At 37.3% G+C, this 22,418-nt stretch overlaps 1 protein-coding gene across 1 annotated transcript; it reads right to left on the minus strand.

The window, feature by feature from the left end:
• Positions 1-48: 48 nt before the first annotated feature.
• SLC24A5 (solute carrier family 24 member 5) lies at positions 49-22,418 on the minus strand. The gene is made up of 9 exons (XM_004578100.3): positions 22,279-22,418; positions 21,416-21,595; positions 7,926-8,009; positions 7,735-7,838; positions 7,304-7,404; positions 5,391-5,674; positions 2,977-3,183; positions 1,064-1,165; positions 49-592 (listed from the first exon to the last, which is right to left on the minus strand). The coding sequence occupies exons 1-9, from the start codon at positions 22,394-22,396 to the stop codon at positions 270-272; spliced, it is 1,503 nt and encodes a 500-aa protein (XP_004578157.2). The 5' UTR covers positions 22,397-22,418; the 3' UTR covers positions 49-269.

Raw genomic sequence — 22,418 nt, forward strand, 5'->3', positions numbered from 1 at the left:
GATTCTATCAACTTATTGTAAGGTAACATGTGGATAGTTTTTTCAAAATTTTTGTTTTATAAATGTAACTGTCTGTGAAGTGAAAAGGCTCAGACAAAATTAAGATGTGATCTTGGTTGGTTTTAAATTACTTTCTTTGGTGATAAAAGAATTATTGTAAGTAAGGTTTAGATTCTAAAATTCATGTTTATTTGTCTTGAATGAAAAAATGAAATTTTCCTTCTCTTTCCCTTGAACTACTCAGATTTTTCACATAACTATTAAAAATATTAGCCTCCACATCCCTTTATTTTATTGTTTCCAATAATTCCAAGTTCATATAGAACTGACAGTGTAATAAGCCCAAAGTATAATACTAGGCAGATAGCTCCTAATTTTCTGTCTAGCTTCCATCCATTGAAGTGAATTGCTAAAAAAAGAAAAATAATTGAAATGCTGAGAGAGATGGTTATGTAAGTTAGTCCTCTGCTGTTCACCTCAACAGGAGTTGATGGATTTATAATTGCAGTTTTAATAAACCAAGGGACACCAAGACATAGCATATCAAACACATTGGATCCCACGATGTTAGACATAGCCATGTCTCCTTTACCTGCAAAAGAAGCATGTTGTCAAAATGTGCATACCAATACTGTATTTTATTAATAATTTTCATAAGAAAAGAACACTGGATGCTTTTTGTTGTTGCTTGGTTTTGGAAAGTTATTATGAGAACAAAAGTCTTACTGAATTTGTATTTTAGAATTTTTATTGGGTTAGTATTTAAAGTCTTAACATTTATTTAATAATTATTTATTAAACCATTTTTTCAATAAGTATGTAGCTTACTCATTGCTTTTCATTCTAGTTTGCCATGGTTAATTATTAATGCACATTTCAGCTGAGTACTTGGGGATTTAGATTTAGTGAAATTAACGTGCTATTTAATAGTGCACTTCAGCTATATATTTTTTTCATTCAGTTCGTGTTACTGAGGAAGTAAATATTTTTAAAGCTCTTTACATAATATGTTTCACTCAGGCTTGAACAGTGGACATTGCAGACTGAGGGACCTGAACCTTACCTTTTCTTGCAACCAACACACTTGAAACTGTGTCTGGTATGCTTGTTCCTGCTGCTAATAAAGTGAGGCCCATGACTGTGTCTGGAATTTCTAGTGTTTCTCCTGCAACAAATGTAGATATTACAAGTTATGAATATTGCAGTTCTTGTTAACATTCTCTTCAACTGTTTCAGATTCTTTGTCCTTGAGCAAAGATAAAATAGGCACAAATTTTAGAACCAGTATGAGCAAACATAATTTTTAACAAAATACTTGAATCAGGTTGGAAATTTTGGAAAGTCAGATAACATAGGTTTTTTAAATTTACAAATATTTAACAGCCAAAATTTGACCCTTGTGAAATCTCCCTCTTTGCTATTCTTAGGGGAGTTGTGAACTCCTACTGTTTTCAGGGCTGTTGCTTAGTACATGTTAATGAGACAGATGATCTCATTTAAACCTTAGATAGTCAGAGTTAAAATACTTATAGTATTTTAAAACCTATAATAGTATTCACATGTATACGTTTTTTTAAGTCTTACCTTCGTAATGTACTTTAATTTAGTGTTTCCTCAGCAAAACCCGTAATCTTTGAGAAAAACAAGACTTTGTTTTCTATTTGAGCTTTTTAAACATATGATCCCAATTTATTAATACTTCTGTTAAATTTGATGTCTGTTCAACATTTTTCAGAAATGTGTTCATTTTGGGAAATAGAAGTTTAAAGGGAAGTTTAAAAAAACAACAAAAAAGGACATGTAACTGCTTTTTAAAAGTTGTAACTTAATACTTGGTTTAGACTATTTTTCTTAAAATGTTGAAAGAACTTGATTAGAATATAGCTTACTTATTTGCATGCTTCTCTGTTGATACTGGAATTGGTTGTTAATTTTGTTACCTACTTTGCTAGAGTTCATATGTACATAAATAACACTAATTTATCATGTTGGGGGCTGTTCTGTGATCTATTGCTTGAATTTGCTGTCTATATTTTTCTGATATTAAATGTGTTTTGAGTTGAAAGTTTGGGTAGATTTAGTATGCTAGCTAATTGGTTTTCCAAAAAAAAAAAAAAAAAAAAAACAACACTTCCTCATTAAAAGAAGATACTCTGCTCTTTGTGTAACAAATTATTGTAAAACTTACATAGTAATTTAGGAAAAGATAGGGGTTAGCAAATTTATTTTGTGTGAGAATGATTAGATAGTAATTATTTTAAGCTTAGGTGGCTTCATAGCCTCTTTTGCAATTATTCTGCTCTGCCAATGTGGTGTGAGAGCAGCGATAGATAACCTGTAAAGGAATGGGCCTGTGTACAGTAAAACTTCACAATTAAAAATAGGTTAGATGATTCGGTCAGATAAGCAGTAGTTTATCTAATATAAGTCAATTTAGGTTATACTTTTTGGGGAGAAATTTCTGATCTTTTGCCAACATTTCATTTTTTATTTTGGAAATAGATTGGATAATGGCCAAGCAGGAATAGTTAATTTTTAGCCATGCATGTAGTAGAAACCTAAAGTGAAAATTTACTTTAAACCATTTTCACTCATACTACAGTATACTTATATTGCTGTGTTGAAAAGCCAAAGTGTGTACACATCAGTTAAAGAGTGAGAACACATTGTTTCCCAAAACACTGATTACCTGTCTATTTGCAGTGGGGTTTAGTCAGTTAGATTAGCATAAAAGAAGACATCCTGTGCATTTATAAAGCAATCCCTTTAATTATTCCCTAGTTGGTATAATAGTGATACATAGCATGCAAATCAAATCTCGTCATATTAATATTTAATCTTTTTGTAAATAGTGCTAATCATTAATCATGCTGAAAGAACTTTGCTCCCTAGCTATATCACTTCAAGACTACATGAATTTTTTTCTTACAAAATTGCTTGATTTTTATATTAAGCTGTTGTGTTTTAAATACATACCAGTTATTGTGACCATCCAAACCAGGATATAGGTAAATGCAGATATCCATAGTGCAGACATGAAAAAAGTTATCATAAAGTAGTTTTTCCAAAACTTTCTTCTACAGTCTGGTGTGGTTAGAAACAGTAATGTAATAATAGGAAGAGATAATACCCAGAAAATTCTTTTCAAGTCTGCTTCAGGCATATTGAAAACACTAGGTGGATCTGTTTGGAAAAATTAAACAATTTTGATCAAGTTAGAACTGCCCATTTAGAAAGCTATATTGAATAAATTAGTTGTATCAGTTCTTAAAAGTCTAATACATTTCAATTAAGTCAATACTGATATTGTTGGCAAAAAGAAACTAATTGAAACTCCAGGGAAGATAATATAAGCAATAACACTTAGCATTTCTTGGTTTTGGAACTTATACTATCTTGAGCCACACATTAAATATTAGAGTGCTTATGAAGTGACACTTATAAATTTCTTGCACTATGGATTGGTTTTAGTAACCTCTACTTGTGGGATTAACTTGGCTAACCTGGCCTTCTGTCCCGACTTGGTGCAGTTGCACCCTACTTTCCAATACTGATGGTGCCTCTGGTCTGCTGTGTGTATCAGGCAATGCATACATAGAGAACATAAAATATCTTTTTACAAAGATATATATTCCATTTATTGTTTAGACCTATTTCATCGATTCATTTCATTTACTGATTTTAGACTTTGGATTCTTAGAACTTAAAAATTCAGCCAAGTTACCATGTATGACCCAATTCAGGATACTTGATTGCGTTATTCAATTCATATTAAGAAAGATGAAGACCAGGAAAACAACATATTGGATAAAACACATTAAAATTGTTTAAAACTTGTGCAACATTTGCAAAAATCATTCATATCCAGTCACAGATAATTGCAATAGGCTCTTTATAAAAAGCTTGCCAAGTCTCAGCCACTGCACCATGAGTAACAATAGACATTTTTAATGTAATAAAATATTTGGACTAGCTCTTTTGAGTTTCTTGTTATAAAGTTGAGAGACTCATACCTGAAGGACTAGAAATTATAATTTGTGTAATAATGGAAGTCATAATTTGCATTCCTGGTCATAGCTGAATTTGATTTTCTAATGAACATACATAAATATTTTGCTGTTGCTTTGAACTTTTTTAAATTTTTGCGATTTCATTCTTTCCTTCAAATCAGCCAATTTTCCTAAATTTCTTTTTTTTAAAGATTTATTTTATTTTTATTACAAAGTCAGATATACTGAGAGGAGGAGAGAGAGAGAGGAAGTGGAGCTGCCGGGATTAGAACCAGCGGCCATATGGGATCAAGGCGAGCACCTTAGCCACTAGGCCACACTGCCAAGCCCCTAAATTTCTAACTTTTATAAGTTTTTCCCAATTTCTCAGACTGCACTGAGATTGTATTTGCTTCTTTTTCTTGCCCAGTGTTCCTCAGTAGCAAGGTTTGATTCATTCCATTTTCTCACATCTGTTCCATTTCATTCTTACTTTGTTTCATCTAGACATCTGGTCAACTTGTCAGGTATACTAATAGTCTCCTGCAGTTCCCTATCTCTTGACTCAGTTTCATTATATTGTCAGCATCATTTGAGGAAATATTTCTAAAATAAAAATAATTTCCTTCCTCAAAAACATTACAGATTTATTTAAAATTTTTTTTTTGCCATCCCAAACCCCTAAGTTTCTTAGATTAGCATTAAAAACTCTTCCTGCTTTCCTCTGCTCCCTAACTATGCATATAATCATACATGTTGAGCGTTCCAAATTCTGAAGCTGTTGAAGTACTGGCATACCGCAAGTGGAAAACATCCTGACCTCATGCGATGGGTCAGAGTCAAAATACAGGCACACTGGAATAAAGCATAAATGGATTTTGTGTTTAGATCTAGATCCCATCCTTAAGCTACCTCTTTAGGTGGGTAGATTCCAAAAAATTCTGGCCCCAAGCATTTCAGATAATGGAAATGCTACTCTGCTACAGTTCTGCTAGAACTTGTGCAGGCCTTTGGTTTACGTTGTTTCCTGGGCTCTAATTCATAGAATATACTCTATCTTTTGCATCATTTATGTAATGGAGATATGAGTAGCTGTGTTCCATTGGTCACGTATCACCCCATTTCATAGCATCTTTTGTATGTGATCTCTATCCTCTTCAAATTTCATACCATCTGTCCCATTTATAAACCACAGCTATGTATTGTTTTGGTATCCCTTTTTGATACTTAGACCTTAATATTTGGCTTTTGTTTTCTCCTGCTTGGAAGCTCCGTTAGGGCAGGGTTTGAATATCTCTGCATCTGCAGTGTCTGTAGGAAGTAGCAGTACTTGCTGAATTAAAATGAGACTTTTATATTTCAAACATATAGACTTAATTGTGAGTCTGATATAGTTATTACCTTCACAAGCCTGACTAAGACCATGTAAACCTATGGAAAGCTGGGAGTAGCCAGAATCTTCATGAAAAATTCCACTGTCAGTTCTTGATTGTCGACGAATGAATGGTTGACCCTCCTCTTCCCATCCCATCAGTGGCTGCTGTTCACTTGTCTCCTCCATAGCTTTGGCAAGACAGGTACAGCAAGGACTGCATTTCCTTATTAGGTGTTGGTGAATCTTAATGTCATAAGACAGCACCAAAACATACACTCCGTATATCAAAAGCAGTAAAATCCCTTCGTACCTATAAATTGAAGGTGAGAAGTTTGTATTTTTACGTTAGCTAAATTTATTTTAGTGTGAATAGATTTTAGGAAGTATCTGTTTAATAAATTTCTAAAAAGAGCATTAGAATGAACACTTGTACGTACTTTTGTAGATTTGTTCAAACTTTGTTATAGTGCTATTACACATTTCTTAATAAAAGTATGATACTTTCAATATGAAATAAAAATTGTCTTCATTTGTGGATTGCTTTTAAATGGCTGGCAAAAAAATACCTTGAAAATAACAATTGGGAATTTTCAAGGTAAAAATAATGAATAGTGATGGACATCTGCTAACTCAGTTCACTGACATACTGTGTCCACAAAACTGTGAAAGTTATCAGTGCACGTAGTATCTGTTCACTCATTTTCCCAGCATAGAATTTTGTATAAAATATTCCTAGAGTGTTTTGTCTTGGGCCTTTCAGGTTTGTATGCAGAAAATTTGGGTGCATTTAATGCAGAAAATTTTAATGTGGGTAAATTTGCTAGTATTCCCAAGAGAAAAAGAATATTCTCTCAAATTATTCTTTTGGCACCATTTCCTAGTATTCTGGTTTCTTACCTAAAGAACTATAATTCATTAATGCAGCAGATCTGAACTTGCATTTACTTTTTACTTATTACCAGTATATCTCTGCCACAGTTGAACAACATTTCTGATGTGCCTAATGGAGGTAACATGAATTTGATACTCTGTTCAGACAGTCCCTTGCAGCTTATGAATTCCAGAAGGATCCCTACAACACCAATAGTCTGTTTTTGAAGACAAGCTGCATGTCAGAGAAATTAATTTAAAAATTCTGTGTTGTACTTTATTTCTTGACAGCAGTTATTGTGCAATGGTGCCAAGTTGTACTCCAACATGCACTATTTACATTATTTTCAGTTTTCTACTGTCCTCTTGGAAGTTGTGTAGTGCACAGCCTGCATGTCTGTGTCCTTGACATTGATTATGAAGCTTAATGTAGACATAAATATCTACTAGATGCCTGCGGCTAATTAACGGACAAAGTTTGTATCTATCCACTCAGTCACACTCTGATTTTCTTGGACAAGCTGGGCACAGAGAGATCATGGGAAAGCAAACACTTTTTAATAGAGAAGCTTAAACACTGTTGGTGCCTGGAAAAAGAAGGCCATCGTTCCTCCTGCTAATCTAATAACAGAGGTAGCTGAAGTGATTTAAAGGGATTTAGAGAGAATTCTCTTATTTCCTCCATAATCTTTCTCTAGTCTTTTGTGAACATGACCACTTCTCAGAAGGGTAAGGTAAATCAATAGTCCAGTAAAAGAAGAAACCAACTCTTGGGGCTTTAATGAACAACAAATGTTGGCAAATTCTGAATAGACTGGTGATATGGAAGGAAAAATGTTAGTCTCTGTGACTGGCAAAAGACAAAAGGAGACCAACAAGTTTCTATAAAGCAATGAGAAGAACCTAACAAGCAATTGTATTGAGGAGGCTGCTTCAGAGGCCCCTTGGCATATGGTGTAGAAGTGGCAGGTAAGTGAGACATGAAGTAACATGTCTGAAGAAAAAATTACTGAATCATCAATGAAGTCCTCTCTGTCTTACATAAGAATAAAAATTATTTCAAGCTTACCAGTAAACTTGGTTATCAAATATTATGCCAAAAACTGCTGCCACACTGATGGCATATGCTGCACAGTCTCTGAATAGGGGCCAACAAGAGAGTGTTGAAACCTGTAAGATGACAGTTCATTTACTGTTTCCGTCACAGGGCAAGTCGTTCAAGCTCAATGCTTAATAGTGCTAAAATCATTTGCATGTTTGTATTTAAACGTTACCTTTCACATATTGCTTAGAGGACAACAAAATTGTTTCCACACCTACACTGACTTTCCTATGTTTGACAAAGAGTTGTTAGTCGCTTAAATTGAATACAGGCTGTTTTTCTAATGAATAAATTTGATTGAACACATTTACTAGAGACTCATTGTTACTCCCAGACTACAAAGAATTGTTTATAGACGTCACCAAAGCAATATATCATGTTGAGTAAAGTTTTCTCACCACATTAGATAACAAGCCACAGGCTGCACAGATGCCAAGAAGATTATAAATTGCAGATCCAAGAATAGTGCTGATGCCAATATCTCCTTTTGTAATAAATACACCTGTGAGCACAACAGTAGTGGAAAAGTTAGTTTTCACTTGGAGAAAATCACACCATGTACATAAAACATACAAAGAGAACTACTTACCTAAGAAAGCTGTAACTAATTCAGGAGCTGAACTACCCGCTGCCATGAAAGTTGCACCTGCAACATCCTGAGACAATCCAAGCGCTAAAGAGAAATGAAATGATTGTTATATCTAATAAAGGAGAAAATGAAAGCATGTATGTGACATAATCCACTATATATTCAAAGCAACTCGTTAACATAACACGGACAAACTGGAAAAATAAAAACACGTAGATTATAAAACGGAGGTATCTAGTGTCTTGGTTTATTTATGAATCCATTACTTAGTGTTCCTACATAAAATCTGAAGAAACTGAGAGACTTTAGAAGCACATATAGGGGTATGTGAAAAATTCATGGAAAATAAAGAACGTTTGACAAACCAATTTCATTTCCAATAGCTTCCAGCACGTGAGTACACACACACACACGTACTCCTGAGAGTAACTGAAACCAGACAGGAGAAAACTACAATGACACTGGAAGTCACTGGTAAAACTAGTTGACACAGAGAAATAAAAAGATCATATGTTCACGGATTAGAAAAATCAGTATCAGAATTTGCCCAGTGATATCTAAGGCTTCAATACAATCCCTATCAAAATTTGGCATTTCTCACAGAACTAGAAACACCTGAAGTAGGAAACAGCATTTTTGCGATGTAATGAGCTAAGCAATTGCCTGCAATGCTAGCAAGTGACAACTGACCACTTCCAATCCAGTTCCCTGCTAATGCACATTGGCATCGGAAGATGGTGCAAGTGCTTGGGCCTCTGTGGCCATGTGGGGCACCTGAATGAGATTATAGGCTCCTGGCTTCAGCCTGGCCTGGCTCCAGCTGTTGTGACCACTTGGGGGGAGTTATGAGCAGATAGGGAGATTTTTAACTCTTTCCACTTATTCTAACTCTGCCCTTCAAGTGTAAAATGAAGCTTTATAAAAGACAAGTAGCCAAAACAATCCTGAGAAAAGATCAGGAAACATAACATCATCCGATTTTCTGATTTTTAAAGTATATTACAAAGCTACAGTAAAATAGCATTGTATTGGCATAAAATATTCACAGACTAGTGGAGTAAATCAGAGTATAGAAATATACACACACATCTATAGGTAAATGCTGATCTTTCACAAGGTGCTAAGGATGTGCATTGGAAACACAAGCCTTTTTAATAAAAGGTTCTGGGAAAATTGGATATACACATACAGAAGAAAAATTAGTCTCCTATATCTTCACTAAGTACAAATGTCTGCTCAAATAAAGACCTAAAATGGGATTTAAAACTTTGAGACTACTAGAAGAAACCATACGGAAAATACTTCCAGACATTGAAACGGGCAGATTTTTTCAGACTACAAAAGCCCAGGAAATAAAAAGTAAAACAAATGAGATTTCAGCAAACTAAAGAACTTCTGCACAGAGAAGGGAACAGAATCAGAGACAATCTCCGGAATGTGGAGAAAATATTTGCAAGCTGTTACATCTGACAAGGGATTCATATCTAGAACACATAGAGAACTAAATAGCAAAAGACTAAATTTTAAAATGGGCACTAAACCTTAATAAGTTATTTCTTGAAGGAAAACATAAAACATCTTATTGGCACATAAAGAAATGCTCAGGATCACTAATCATCAAGGAAACGTAAATGCCAGGAACCTAATGCCAGGAAAAAGGAGTATTTTCAAAATGACAGAAGGCTAGTGCATGTGAGGATGTGGAGAAATGGAAACTTTGGCACACCGTTGGTGAATGTATATTAGTGCAGCCACAGTGAAAAGAACAGTGGCGGGACCTCAAAAACTAAAGCTAAATCTACCACCATATGATCCAGCAATCCTGTTAGTGCTGATGAGTCCAAGGGAAAGGAACTGTTGAAAAAACACTTATCTCCTATGTTATGACAGTACCATTGACAATAGCTACGAAACAGAAACTGCCTCAGTGATTTCAATGGAAGCAACCCGTCTGCTGAAAAATGGGTGGGAGAAATGTGGTACAGATGCCCAATGGAAATATCACTCGTTCTTAAAAATATTTAAATCTTGGGCCCGGCGGCTTGGCCTAGCGGCTAAAGTCCTCGCCTTCAACGCCCTGGGATCCCATATGGGCACCGGTTCTGGTCCTGGAAGCTCCACTTCCCATCCAGCTCCCTGCTTGTGGCCTGGGAAAGCAGTAGAGGACGGCCCAAAGCTTTGGGACACTGCACCCACGTGGGAGACCCAGAAGAGGTTCCTGGTTCCTGGTTCCCAGCTTCAGATCGGCGCGCATCGGCCCGTTGCGGCTCACTTGGGGAGTGGATCATTGGACGGAAGATCTTCCTCTCTGTCTCTCCTCCTCTGTGTATATCTGGCTGTAATAAAATGAACAAATCTTTAAAAAAATATTTAAATCTTATCATTTACAATAACATTAATGAAAAGAGGTCATTATGTCATTATGTTAAGTGAAATAAACCAAGCATAGAAATGCATATCATGATTTTACTCACAGGTAGACTTGAAAATAGGTGATCTCATCGAAATTAAAACTACAGCTGTGATTGCAAGAGGCTGGGGAGGTAAATGGACAGTTTGGAAAGGTTGGTTGATGGGTGTGAGCTAGACAGGAGTTAATGATGTGGAGTTCTACTGTCTGGTAAGGTGAATGTGACATTAATGCATATTTCTCTATTTAAAACCTAGAAGATAGGATTTATGGAGGTCTTAACTAAATAACTGTGAGATGATTGAAAAGATAACATATTTACCCTTATTGGACATTGTACAATACCTAAATGTAATGAAACACCCTAGAGCAACCTATGGATATATGCAATTTCTGTATATTAGAATATGTATACTGCTTTTTCATGTAGTTTTGCATGACCTCGTTGAAGATCCTTCATTAATATGGACTTCTTTTTAAGATTTATCATTTTTATTGGAAAGTCAGATATACAGAGAAAAGGAGAGACAGAGAGGAAAGTCTTCCATCTGCTGACTCACTCCCAAAGTGGCTGCAATGGCTGGAGCTGAACTGATGTGAAGCCGGAAATCAGGAGCGTCTTCCAGGTCTCCCACATGGGTGCAGGGTCCCATGGCCTTGGGCCGTCCTCGACTGCTTTCCCAGGCCACAAGCAGGGAGCTGGATGGGAAGCAAGGCTGCCCATATGGGATCTCAACGTGTATAAGGCATGGACTTCAGCCACTGGGATACTGCTCTAGGCCCATATACATGAACATTTTTTTTTGCACCCAAGAAATACACTTTAATTCCATTTTCCATGAAAATTTTTTTAACTATATGCATATATATCCTGAATGCCAAGATTTAACATTTCAAATCTAGATAATCCCTTTTCTAGCAGTGGAGCTTGTAAGGGAGTAACATGAATGGAACTATTTTACAAAATAAATTAAGGTAATTTGAGCAATCTAACTCAATTTGTAAAAAAGACAGGAGGTGCAAATCAGTAGTTTTCAAGTTCATTCACTAATGAAGTATACAAGTGGCAAGCCACAGGATTTCCAAGATTAGGACACAGCAGATGACACGGCTTCTTCAATATTCTGCCCGTGGCCACTTGCTGCTAGAGGCCCAAACCACCACATGAAAAATCTTGCTACCTTGAAATCTGTATACAGAGAGATCTCATGGGTCTATCAAAGTATACAGATGGCTGAGGAAGTTGTGCAGTTTCAGTTACTAAGTTTCAAATGTCTGTTTAGGCACATAGGAGGTAGTCAAAGCTCAGACCATTCCAGCCCCCTCCTTTAACACTACTTGCAGAAATTGGAAAAGGTAAGAGAATGATGATTATCAGTTTGTTTTAAAGATATATATTTTATTGGAAAGGCATGCTTACAGACAGAAGGACTGACAGAGGGAAGGATCTTCAGTTTGCTGGTTCACTCCCCAAAAGCCCCACCAGATGAAGTTTAGCTGATCCGAAGCCAGGAGCTTCCTCTGGGTCTCATGTAGGCTCATGGTCCCAAGGCTTTGGGTCATACTCCGTTGCTTTCCCAGTCCATAAACAGGGAGCTGGTTGGGAAGTGGCACAGCTGGTACATGAACCAACACCCATATGGGACCCCAGATCATGCAAGCAGAGTGTTTAGCCACGGAGCCATTGTGCAAGACCCAGTGATGATAATCTTAAGTCATTAGTTTGAGGAATGATTTGTTCAACTTACTGGATAAACATTGCCAGATTTTTTTTCTTCTTCTTCTTTTTTTTTTTTTTTTTTTTTTTTTTTTTTTTTTTTTTAGTGCTGATAATATCGCAATGATTATAACAAAGTCCTTATTGTCAAGGAGCTTTCTTTTGAGTGGTGGGGTGGGGCTGGGGGAACAAGCAAAAGAAATAGCATCCTGGAGATCCTACTGTAAATGGCAGGAACAGGAGCTGTGAGTCCAACATGTCACGGAAGAAGCATTGAAATTCTTTACTGGTAACCAAGAAGGAGTTAATTGATCAAGTAACTCAAGGCCTTGAAGTGAAGGCGCTAGTTACTCATATACCTGGCTAAGTGGTTCTAGGCAAAATAAATGACTGCATAGGTTCCGAAGTGGAAGTTAGCCTATGCGTTTGAGAAATAGAAAACTGGGTGTCTGGAATGAGAAGTGTGAAGGTAACAGCAGTAGGTGATCTCAAAAATAATAGGCAGATTATACAAGGCTTTGTGGCCTCCAGTAAGGATTTGGCTTTTATTCGGAACCCCCTGGGAAGTCCTTGCAAAGTCATTCACTGATGAATGCTACTAGCCCCAATCATTAATTTTTCTGTTGTTGGGTTATTTGCTCTTAGAGACCCAACCATTTCTAACCTGAGTTGTTTCGCCAACTGATAAACTTCCATTGTGAAAAATTCTCTGCTGATAGTTGCAATTATCAGCATAACTAGAATCACTAATTTAGTTCCTTAATTTTGTCACTTGATGGACATTTACCTACAGTGACTAATAAAAGAAGAGAAGTAATGATTTGTGTAACTTACATTTCAAATGATTTCTTTTATTGGTTTACTTACATTTCTTATTACATATGTGTAAGTATAATTATATGTGTATATAATTATATTAGTAAGACCAATTGGCCATAAAATTAAAAACAGGGGAAAAGTTAAAGCAGGCAACTCTGAGATTAGCCTTTGTCTTATTTAAGAAATTATGCGGGTATCCTGCCTGCATGTGGATGTACACAATGCTGTCAACTCTCTTCAGTAGGAATTCTGGTATTTCATTTTTTGGGGGGAAAAAGGTTTATGAGATTACATGACAGTAAAGAACCTAAATGTGGGGAACCATGGCTTTGGCCACACTTCTAAGCCCAGGTCTCTGCTTCTCCACAGAGACTCATGATTACACAGCCACCCAGGCCAGTTCTAACCCAGTGGGTGATTGAATTGTTTTTTTCCTACTTGTGGTGCTGCCTTCCTAACTACTTCATCGAATTCTTTCCTAGGGTAAAAGCTAGATGCCGAGATTTCAGAATACTCTGTAAGTTTCTAACATAATCATCAACTTAGTGTTACCACACTGTTATTAATTATCTTCCCAAATGAAATCATGGCTAGATCATATGTGGAATACATTGAAAAAACCAGAATTCTTTAGTTTTACATAAGTATCCATATTGGGTGTAGCTGACCAACTATTCTTTGCATAACACTACTTGAAGAATTCTTCACTAGAAAAAACTGACTCCAAGGAGAGATGTGATCTACCGGGCTATTGCAAGACAGGGAAGTGGGTGCCCTTGAGAACAATTTGCTTTCTAAAACTATTAAGCTACCATTTGCTGCTATTCATTGGGCTCCAACTGAATTTGGAAAGCAGGAATGTTTCTATATGGAGATCAATGTGTAAAATCTCAAAGATATTTAACAAGTTATAACATAAGCTTCCAAGAATGCTTTGTAAAATGGTTTATGCCTTTGAACTTTAGAATAGATTGGCTTTGTCTTCTCTGACCTTTGAGTAGCATATCTCTCTGCTGTAGTTTATTATTAAAGAGAAATTGTCCAGATTTTTTCTTCCATAGCTGTTATTCTTTTCTCTCTCTATTATGCTGAAGTCATAATCACATTTCATTCAGAATATAGCAGAAATGTGTTTTCTTTACAGGTTTAAGTATGAACACATTGTCTAGACACTAACTGATTACTATCAGACTTTTCTCAAATGCGTTCTCTTCATGCTGTATTGTAAGATTGTCCTAGATTAGCAGAGCTCCTTCTGGAAACAGAATATTTAGTAAGAGGACTGTCAAGCTGAAACTGAGGTCTAGATTCTAGCACTTCCAGTAACTCGGGATGAGGTTTTTGGATATGTCATTTAGCAAGCCTCCTGAGTTGTCATCTGTAAAACTGATGTTAGGACTACACAATCATTATCCAACATCTTTAAGCTTTGCTCAACAGGCAGAGTAGGGTTTCTATGGCTTCAGATTCTATACTATTTTCACTGCTAATTAAATTCCTGTTATAAAAGCAATCATATAGCATTGAAAATGTATATATGAAGGGAGGAAGAGTCATTTATACTTCCACACTGTATTTTAGCCACTGCAATCATTTTAATAGAGTTCTAGCTTGTCTCATCCTTTTCACAATTTGCTTTTTGATATAGTTTCAACTATAGGCCCTTGCAGTTTGGTTTCCTCTGGCACAATTTTTAAAAGTCTGAATTTTTGTTTGTATTTGGATCAGAGTCTTGGAAACAATAAACCTCTTTTGACTATATGTAGCAACTAAGGTGAATATTCATGCTGAGCAACCAGAGAAGCAATTCTTTCTAAATAAAATTGATTTGCCAAACTAAGCCTGAAACTAACGTTATACAATTCTAGAAATATTTTGAGTAAATTAAGCATGATGGGAATAAGTGTTTAGCTTCTCAACAATATGTAATTGTCTCTCTGCCATATCTAGGTACATGTACAGTCTGTGTTCTGTTCTTTTATAAAAAAAAAAAAAGAATTTATTTGCTAGAGAAACAGTGAAATAGAGCAGAAGAGACAGAGAGTGCTCATATCAGTGGGTCATCTTCCTAAATGGTGACAATCCTAGCGGTGGGGAAAAGCAAAAGCCAGCAGCCAGGGACGAAATTCAGGTCTCCTGCGTGAGTGGTAAGAACCCAATTCCTTTTCCATCACTACTGCCTCCAAGTGCCTCCAAGGAAGCAGATTCAGGAGCTGGCATCATCAGCAAACTCAGGTTATTCCCCTGTGACTGTGGGCATCTTAACATGCTTTGTACTGCTAGGTTAAACACCCAGGACTGTGTTTTTCTTTTTTTTTAAAGATTTATTTATTTTTATTTGAAAGTCAGATATACGGAGAGGAGGAGAGACAGAGAGGAAGATCTTCCATTTGATGGTTCACTCCCCAAGCCGCTGCAACGGATGGAGCTAAGCCAACCCAAAGCCAGGAGCCCGGAGCTTCTTCTGGGTCTCCTACGAGGGTACAGAGTCTCAAGGCTTTGGGCCGTCCTCTGCTGCTTTTCCAGGCCACAAGCAGGGAGCTGGATGGGAAGCAGAGCCACCGGGATTAGAACCGGTGCCCATATGGGATCCCGGGCATGCAAGGAAAGGTCCTTAACCACTATGCTATCGCACCGGGCCCGACTGTGGGGTTTTCTTAGCAGTAAATCAAAACAAACTGATTTCGTTATATTTATCACCCATATTTTACCTGAAATATGAAGCAATGACTTCTGAACGAATGTTTAATGCTTTTAAAGGTTTGAGTCCCCATGAAAATGAAGGTTCCCCCCCGCCCCCCCGCTGACAACAGCTATGATTTTATGGTGGAATGCCACCTTCTCTTCGCATGTAAATCACACACAAGACACATTGCCTCCAAAGCTCACAATGCCAAGTTTTGGATCAGTAACCTGCCCCAGGTTATAGAAATAACAATTGCAGAAGAGGGAGAACCAAATCATTCTGGCACCAAAATAACTGCTGTATTCATCCATGTGGGTAAGGTGAAGAAATGAATACAGAGCTTTGTTAGTCGCATCGTTATTATCGCTGCTGGTTTCTGCAATAGCATCTCCTTAACACGCAGAGTACTTGGCACTCACTTGAATCCATCTGCCTGGGATAGATTTAAATGCAATCCAAGGAGACCACAATTTAGATGAGAGGGAGAAAACAACAACAACAACAAGGAGGATGGAATGCTCTCAGGAGGCCCAGAGGGAGTGCTGTGCTCAGTACCTTTGTTCTTTGGGAATGCTTTTGCCTCTGTAAGTTTCCTGAGGATTGAGGCCCCGAACCATCCCCTCCACTGTAGGCTATCCAAATGCCATGCTCACAGGATGACTTGACTCCCAGTTTTATCAGTTTAGAACTCTATCTGTAATTCAAACTGTCTTGACTACTGTCTATTTTCAAAACATACAGAACAGCATGGACAAACATTAGCTCAATTAAAAAAGTAAATATTTTAAAAATTATGTTCTCAAATGATATTGAGACAGTTTTTACTTAAGACATGTTGAAACTCAGTTAAAACTTCTGATTGAACTGAATAATATATTGCTTCACACTTAAAAAGTAATGTTTCCTAGCTAGCTTATTGTGGAATTTGGGCCCTATCCAGTGACCAGTTGGGAGGGATTTCTAGAGTTTTCCATGTAAATAACTTGAAAAACAGAAGTCAAAAATGCTGCTGAAGTTAATGGTTCAGTATTTCTGAAACTGCTGTTAAATACCAGAAGGATACTGTGTGTTATATTTACCCTTGAAGTTTTATGCTCCGAAAAGCAAACTGCTTGTATGGACAAAAGATAATAGTCATATTTGGGCTTTATGCAAATACATTGTATTTACATGTATATATTTTTTACATTAAATGTGACTTGGAGGAATCTTTGAAACTATAAAAATTGGTAAGGTTGGAATAAAAACGCATAGGTGCAGACGTGGAGGAAACAAACCAAGGGCCAGCCCTGTGGAGCAGCCCTATGGAGCTGCGATGCAGTGCTGGAACCTCAGCGGAGAAACAGTTGGAGTCCCCTCTACTTTAACTTCTGATCCTGTGCCCTGCGAATGTGCCTGAGAAAAGCAGCACTTTGTCACCCCTTGAAAGACCTTGATGGAGTTCCAGGCTCCTGGTTTGTGCCTGGATCTACCCTGGCCAGTAAACCCAGCTGGAGAGTGAAACAAGGAGGTACGTATGTTTCCCCTCTTCTATCTGTAACTCTGCCTTCCAAATAAGTCTTCAAAAAAGAAGTGAAATCAATTTTAAACAATATTACAGACATATTTAAGGTACAGTTTAAGTTGCCAAATGGATTATTAGATACAGTAAAAGAATGGGTTTCCTGAGTTTACTTCCTATAATAGAAATTGCATTTTATTTACCGTGAACTTGATTTTCAAGCTCTAGCAAATACACAGCAGATTTGGTATTTGCTTCTTACTTGTTAATATTGACTTTGATCTTTTGCCTTCTCTACTTTGATCTTTCCTGAGTGAAGGATTTCTAACCTTTGTTATATGTAGTGATGAACATTCAGTGCAAGTTTCCTACAGTAAGGAACTTGTACAATCAATTCATTTGTATTTCTTTATGTTTTTGGCACACCAATCTATGAACTAAGGATTACAATTGTCCTGTTTCCCAGTTGAGAAGTGCAGAGAAGTTAAGCATCTTGACCAAACTCTAAACAAACTCACTGCGTTAAAATGAGACCCAGAGCAGCTAATGGCAGTGTATGCTCCCCCCCGCCCCACCTGCCCCGGGGACCCTGGGGGTTCTCAGCACTGTGCGGACTGTTCAGCAAGCCTAACATCACAGAGATACAGAGAAGGTAGGAGAATCTCAAGCCAAAGGGGAGAGCTAGGAGGCAGTATGACGAACTTCACAAGCTACAGCTAGATCTTACAAAAAGCTCGCGATTCAGGCATGCACAAATGGCTGCAAGCCACTGAGTCAACTCTGCTTTTCCTTGTCCTTTGGATTCCTCTCTTATCTTACCTGCCTAGTACCCTGTTTCTGAAACAAGCACAAATCCCCAAAGGTTGCCAAAATTCTAAGTTGATTTTTGGTAAAAAAAATTCAGTGCAATCTTCTTTACAGCGAATCTTCTCTTATGAAGATGGATATTCGATACATTTGACAACAAATTCCGGTGGAAGGTGGGCACTTGGCGTAGTGGTTAAGGCACAACTTGGGGTGCCAGCATCCTATGTCTGAGTCCTTGGGTCTGATTCCAACCTCCTGTGAATGCATACTGAGAGGCATCAGGTTGTGACTCTGATACCTGATTCCCTACCACTAGTGAGGGAGATCTGCACGAAGTCCCAGGATCTCGTCTGCTTCTCACCATCCCTGGTGTGTGGGCACATTTGCAGAGTGATCCAGAGGGTGGCAAAGCTCTGTGTATGGACCTCACAATGCCTTTCCTATCTCCCTGCTTACTTCTTTGTCATTCAAACAAAAACAATGGTGCAATTAGTAGGAAAACTCCTTGTCTGCTCAATTAGAACAGGTCTTCTGAAACAACATCATATGGCAGACACTCTCCAATCTGCATGTGTAACAATAAAAACATTGCAAGTGAAATTATTCTTTAGGTTTGGTTTCAGAGAGCCAAGAAATCTACCTTGTACTGACTGTGTGGTCTTGAGAAATTACCTATCCTGGGCAGTTATCATCAGTAAAACCAATGTATTATTTCCTAAGTTATAGGGTTTTTGTGAAGATTAATTGAAACCATAATATCTTTTTCCCTTTTTTCACATATACATATTAGTATTATGCTTGGTGTTATATATTCATTTCATTATAAATAGTTAATAAGTAAACAGATAACACTGAAGTAAACTGTTTTAAAGATTAATGTAGTCGTTGCTAACTGACAAAATGAGTAGAACCGTTACAACTCAAGGTTCATCAAGGGTCTATGGGAAGATACAATGCATTTGCAGGCGCTCTCTAAGCCAGTTTCGAAGGATGTAAACAAATTGCAGGGGAATTGCTTTTTTATTGCTGATGTCATAATTTAAATGAAGACCATGCTAGACCTTGAAAGGAGAACTGGTAGAATTAATATATAGGCTTTTAAAAATGAGCTAGCGCTATTTCTATCTCATTCTGTTGCCAGTGTTTTGTATACGCAGGACAGGGGGATCAATTCTTAATAGCCAAAGAAGATTTGACAGTGGCGGGGCATACATCAATCACACATCCCTAACAACTACTATGTTGTATTTCAAGGCAGAGTGAAGCACTTAAGAAGTGCTGTTTGCTGATGGTGTTTCATAGCAATTCTAGTAGTGGCAGGGGAAGTCATTATTATACACATACCACTTCGTGAAGATTATTTCTAAACTATAATCTAAATTTTTATGCAGTAGTTTCTTCTGTAAGGCTGGGCATGTTTTTAACTTTTTTCACCATTCCCAATACACATTTGATAGGTTTATTCTTTCAGCTGTGCTTTTGTGCAGTGGAATCACTGGAGATTGACATGTCATCTTAAAACTTAAATTTCTTAGTTTTCTTGGCTGGATGCTCTTCATTTTCACATTTTCTAATTAAACATGTAGTATTGCTATGAGAATGAATTCATTAGTAGAACCTCTGTTCTATAGAAACATATACATATATACGAACTTTATATGAGAAAATTGATCAATTTTGGGATAAAATAGCATCAAGGCTATAACAAGCCAAATTCTTGTTAGAATAAGAATAAACAAATGTAAAAGAAAGTGCTGAAAGAAAACAAGAAAGATGAATCATGTTGGGAGAGGTTTATAAAATATCTAGCTTCCATGTGAGACACACACACATACACTCACCAAGGGAATAATAAGCCATGAAACGGCAACTGATACAAAATTGAAGAATAAAAGGGGTTAATATCTTTACACATATTTTAAAAGCCTCAAAAATATTTAGGAAAATGACAAGGCCATGTACAAGAAAAGTACTAAAAATTTGATAAACATATAAAATGCTCACCCTATGAATTACAAGATAAATACAAAGTTTATAAAATGAAACTGCATATTAGATCAATGAACATTGAAAGCGACATTGTTCAGAGTTTTTGTAATGGAAACAACTTGTGGAGATGCAAATTGATATATCCTTAGGAATGCCTTTTGGTCAATTTATGCTGTAAGGCTCATCAGGAATGATCAGAGTGTACACAGCTTCAGGTGAAATGCTAGTTTGATGTGATTAATGGTTTTGAAATTATGTTTTTGCCAAATATCTACCAGGTATAAAAATAATATTAGATGTTCAAACTATTTAAAGAATCACACATTTTGTTCTATCATAAAAATCACATTTTTCAATACCAATAACACGAGAAAATGTGTACAATATTATATGCAGAAAGAGAATGTCCTAAACTACATATTGCAAGCTTTGGAGGACTAAAAGGAATCACACAAAATAGTAACTGGAGATCTCTGAGTGGTGAACATATAAGCAATCTTCATTTTTTTTCTTATAGTTCACTAATTTAAGAAAAATAAAGTAACAATCCAATCTACGTTAAAGAAAACAGCAGCAGCAGCAGCAGCATAACAGGATAAATAATCGTATCGACTTAACCAAAAATACTTGCAATAAATAGACACTGACCTGTTCCATAGAATCTTTTTAAGCAACTCGATGCTGAGTAACTTTATAATTGCAAGCCGTTATTCTAAGTCCTAAGAATATTGCAGTACTGCAGTGAACAAAAAGTGGGAAAGGGCCACTAGAAAAAGAGTTTCCATTCATGCTTTGTCTTTGTGAAGTTATGGTGGTAACACACAGCTGAGTGTGTGTGTGTGTGTGTGTGTGTGTGTTGGAGCATCCACATATTCAGTGGGGTTGCTGATGCTATGATTTCTGGGCTGTCTTGGGAAAGTACAACAGGAAACTCTAGCCTTGGCTTCGACATGGCTTTGAACAGTCTCAACCAGACAGGGGCTCACGCACCAGTGAGGATGAAGGTGCAGCATTCCGGGAAATGCACACGGCTGAAAGCAGAGTGCTCAGGGAGGGGCAATGGCTCAAGTTTTAATAAAAGAGTTTAAACATTTGTCTGATATTCAAGGTCACTTTACGTGGGATACAAGGCTTACTCATTTATCGTCTCTTCAGGGTGCTAATCTACTTCATGGTAGGATGCTAGGCCAGGAAGGTGGGGAAGGAGAGTGGTCCTTCATTGCATCTATTTATCAAATAACTCTCTTTAAAAAGTTATACAGTGGTCTTAAAGTAAAACACGTTTTTAAATATAAAATGGCAAGTATTAGTTCAATTATGTCCGTTATATACTTGAAAATCTTGAAACAGTTCTGACAGCCAACCAGTGTGGTATACAAACAGGAGATTTTTGGAGATAGGCAGTATAATAAGTATTGGCTTCTCACTTATATACTTCTACATCCATACCCTGTGTCCAGTGGAGATGGATGGAATTGTAGCTAGCCTGTTTTGGAGAGAGACATGCCTCCGTTATATGTCTGCACTGGCGGGTCAGAGGGGGAGCTTTCCAGCCACTTACATTCACTGATGATCTCCAGGGAGGGCAGGAAGTACTCGTCACACACAATAGACACAGCCAGGAACATGTAAAGGATGATTAGCACGTAAATCACGATGCCGCCATCCAGACGTTCTTGCTTCGTGAAAAACCCTTCTGGAAATTCTGATGATGAAGAAGTCACACACTGGGTGCTGTTTTCTGGTAAGAAAAAGGAGGAGAAGGTTTGAGGAAGGCTGGAGTCACACTTTTCAAGTTCACAGAGTGTTTTCTTAAGGAGACTGTACTGTGGCATATCTGGGAAGCACTGTAGGAACTCAGTAAAAATATATAAAGCACTTACAAACATGATGTAGTTGTGAAGTCTTAAATGAGTGCTTGCCACCACAAAGAGAGGCTTAAATGAAATAAGCTGCGGTGGTAGAAGAATGAAATCATGAAATCACTTCTGTTTGTTGGCTTTATTTCTAAAGAGGAATTCTCAACTGCTTTCTGAAGTAGAAACTAGATGTCTGGTGAATAAAGATTTCTGACATTTCCTTGTCTTATTTCAGAGACCAAGTTGTCCATAAGCCTACAAAGAACCATCCACAGAGAGAATTTCTAGGATAAAAAAAATTCTTTTTCCTTTCATGATGGAGTTTCCAGCGATAAAAACCAGAGCCTCGCCTGCTTCTTAATCTCTGTGAATTCTTTTGGAGCTGTCTTTAAGAAATTATCTGAGAGATCACAACTCTTTGATACCCTTCTAGAAGCTGAAAAACAGAGCCAACAGAGCTCTGGAAACATAAGCCAAACTGCATCAAATGAGGTCTCCTTCTCTTTGTCCCTTCACCAGCTTGTGGCTGCAGCAGCAACACTAGCTGACCCCACTGTCCACTTACCTGTAGCCCTTGGAAGACGCGGGGGCAAAGAGGCCCCTGGAAGAGGCAGGTGTTCAGCAGTCCACAAGATGCCAAGCAGCAGGGCCCTTCTTGCCCATGTTGAGCCTCTTGTCTGCATTTCAGCCGTGTTGTTACTACAG

The sequence above is a fragment of the Ochotona princeps genome, chromosome 6 (assembly GCF_030435755.1).
Source record: "Ochotona princeps isolate mOchPri1 chromosome 6, mOchPri1.hap1, whole genome shotgun sequence".
Taxonomy (NCBI): Eukaryota; Metazoa; Chordata; class Mammalia; order Lagomorpha; family Ochotonidae; genus Ochotona; species Ochotona princeps.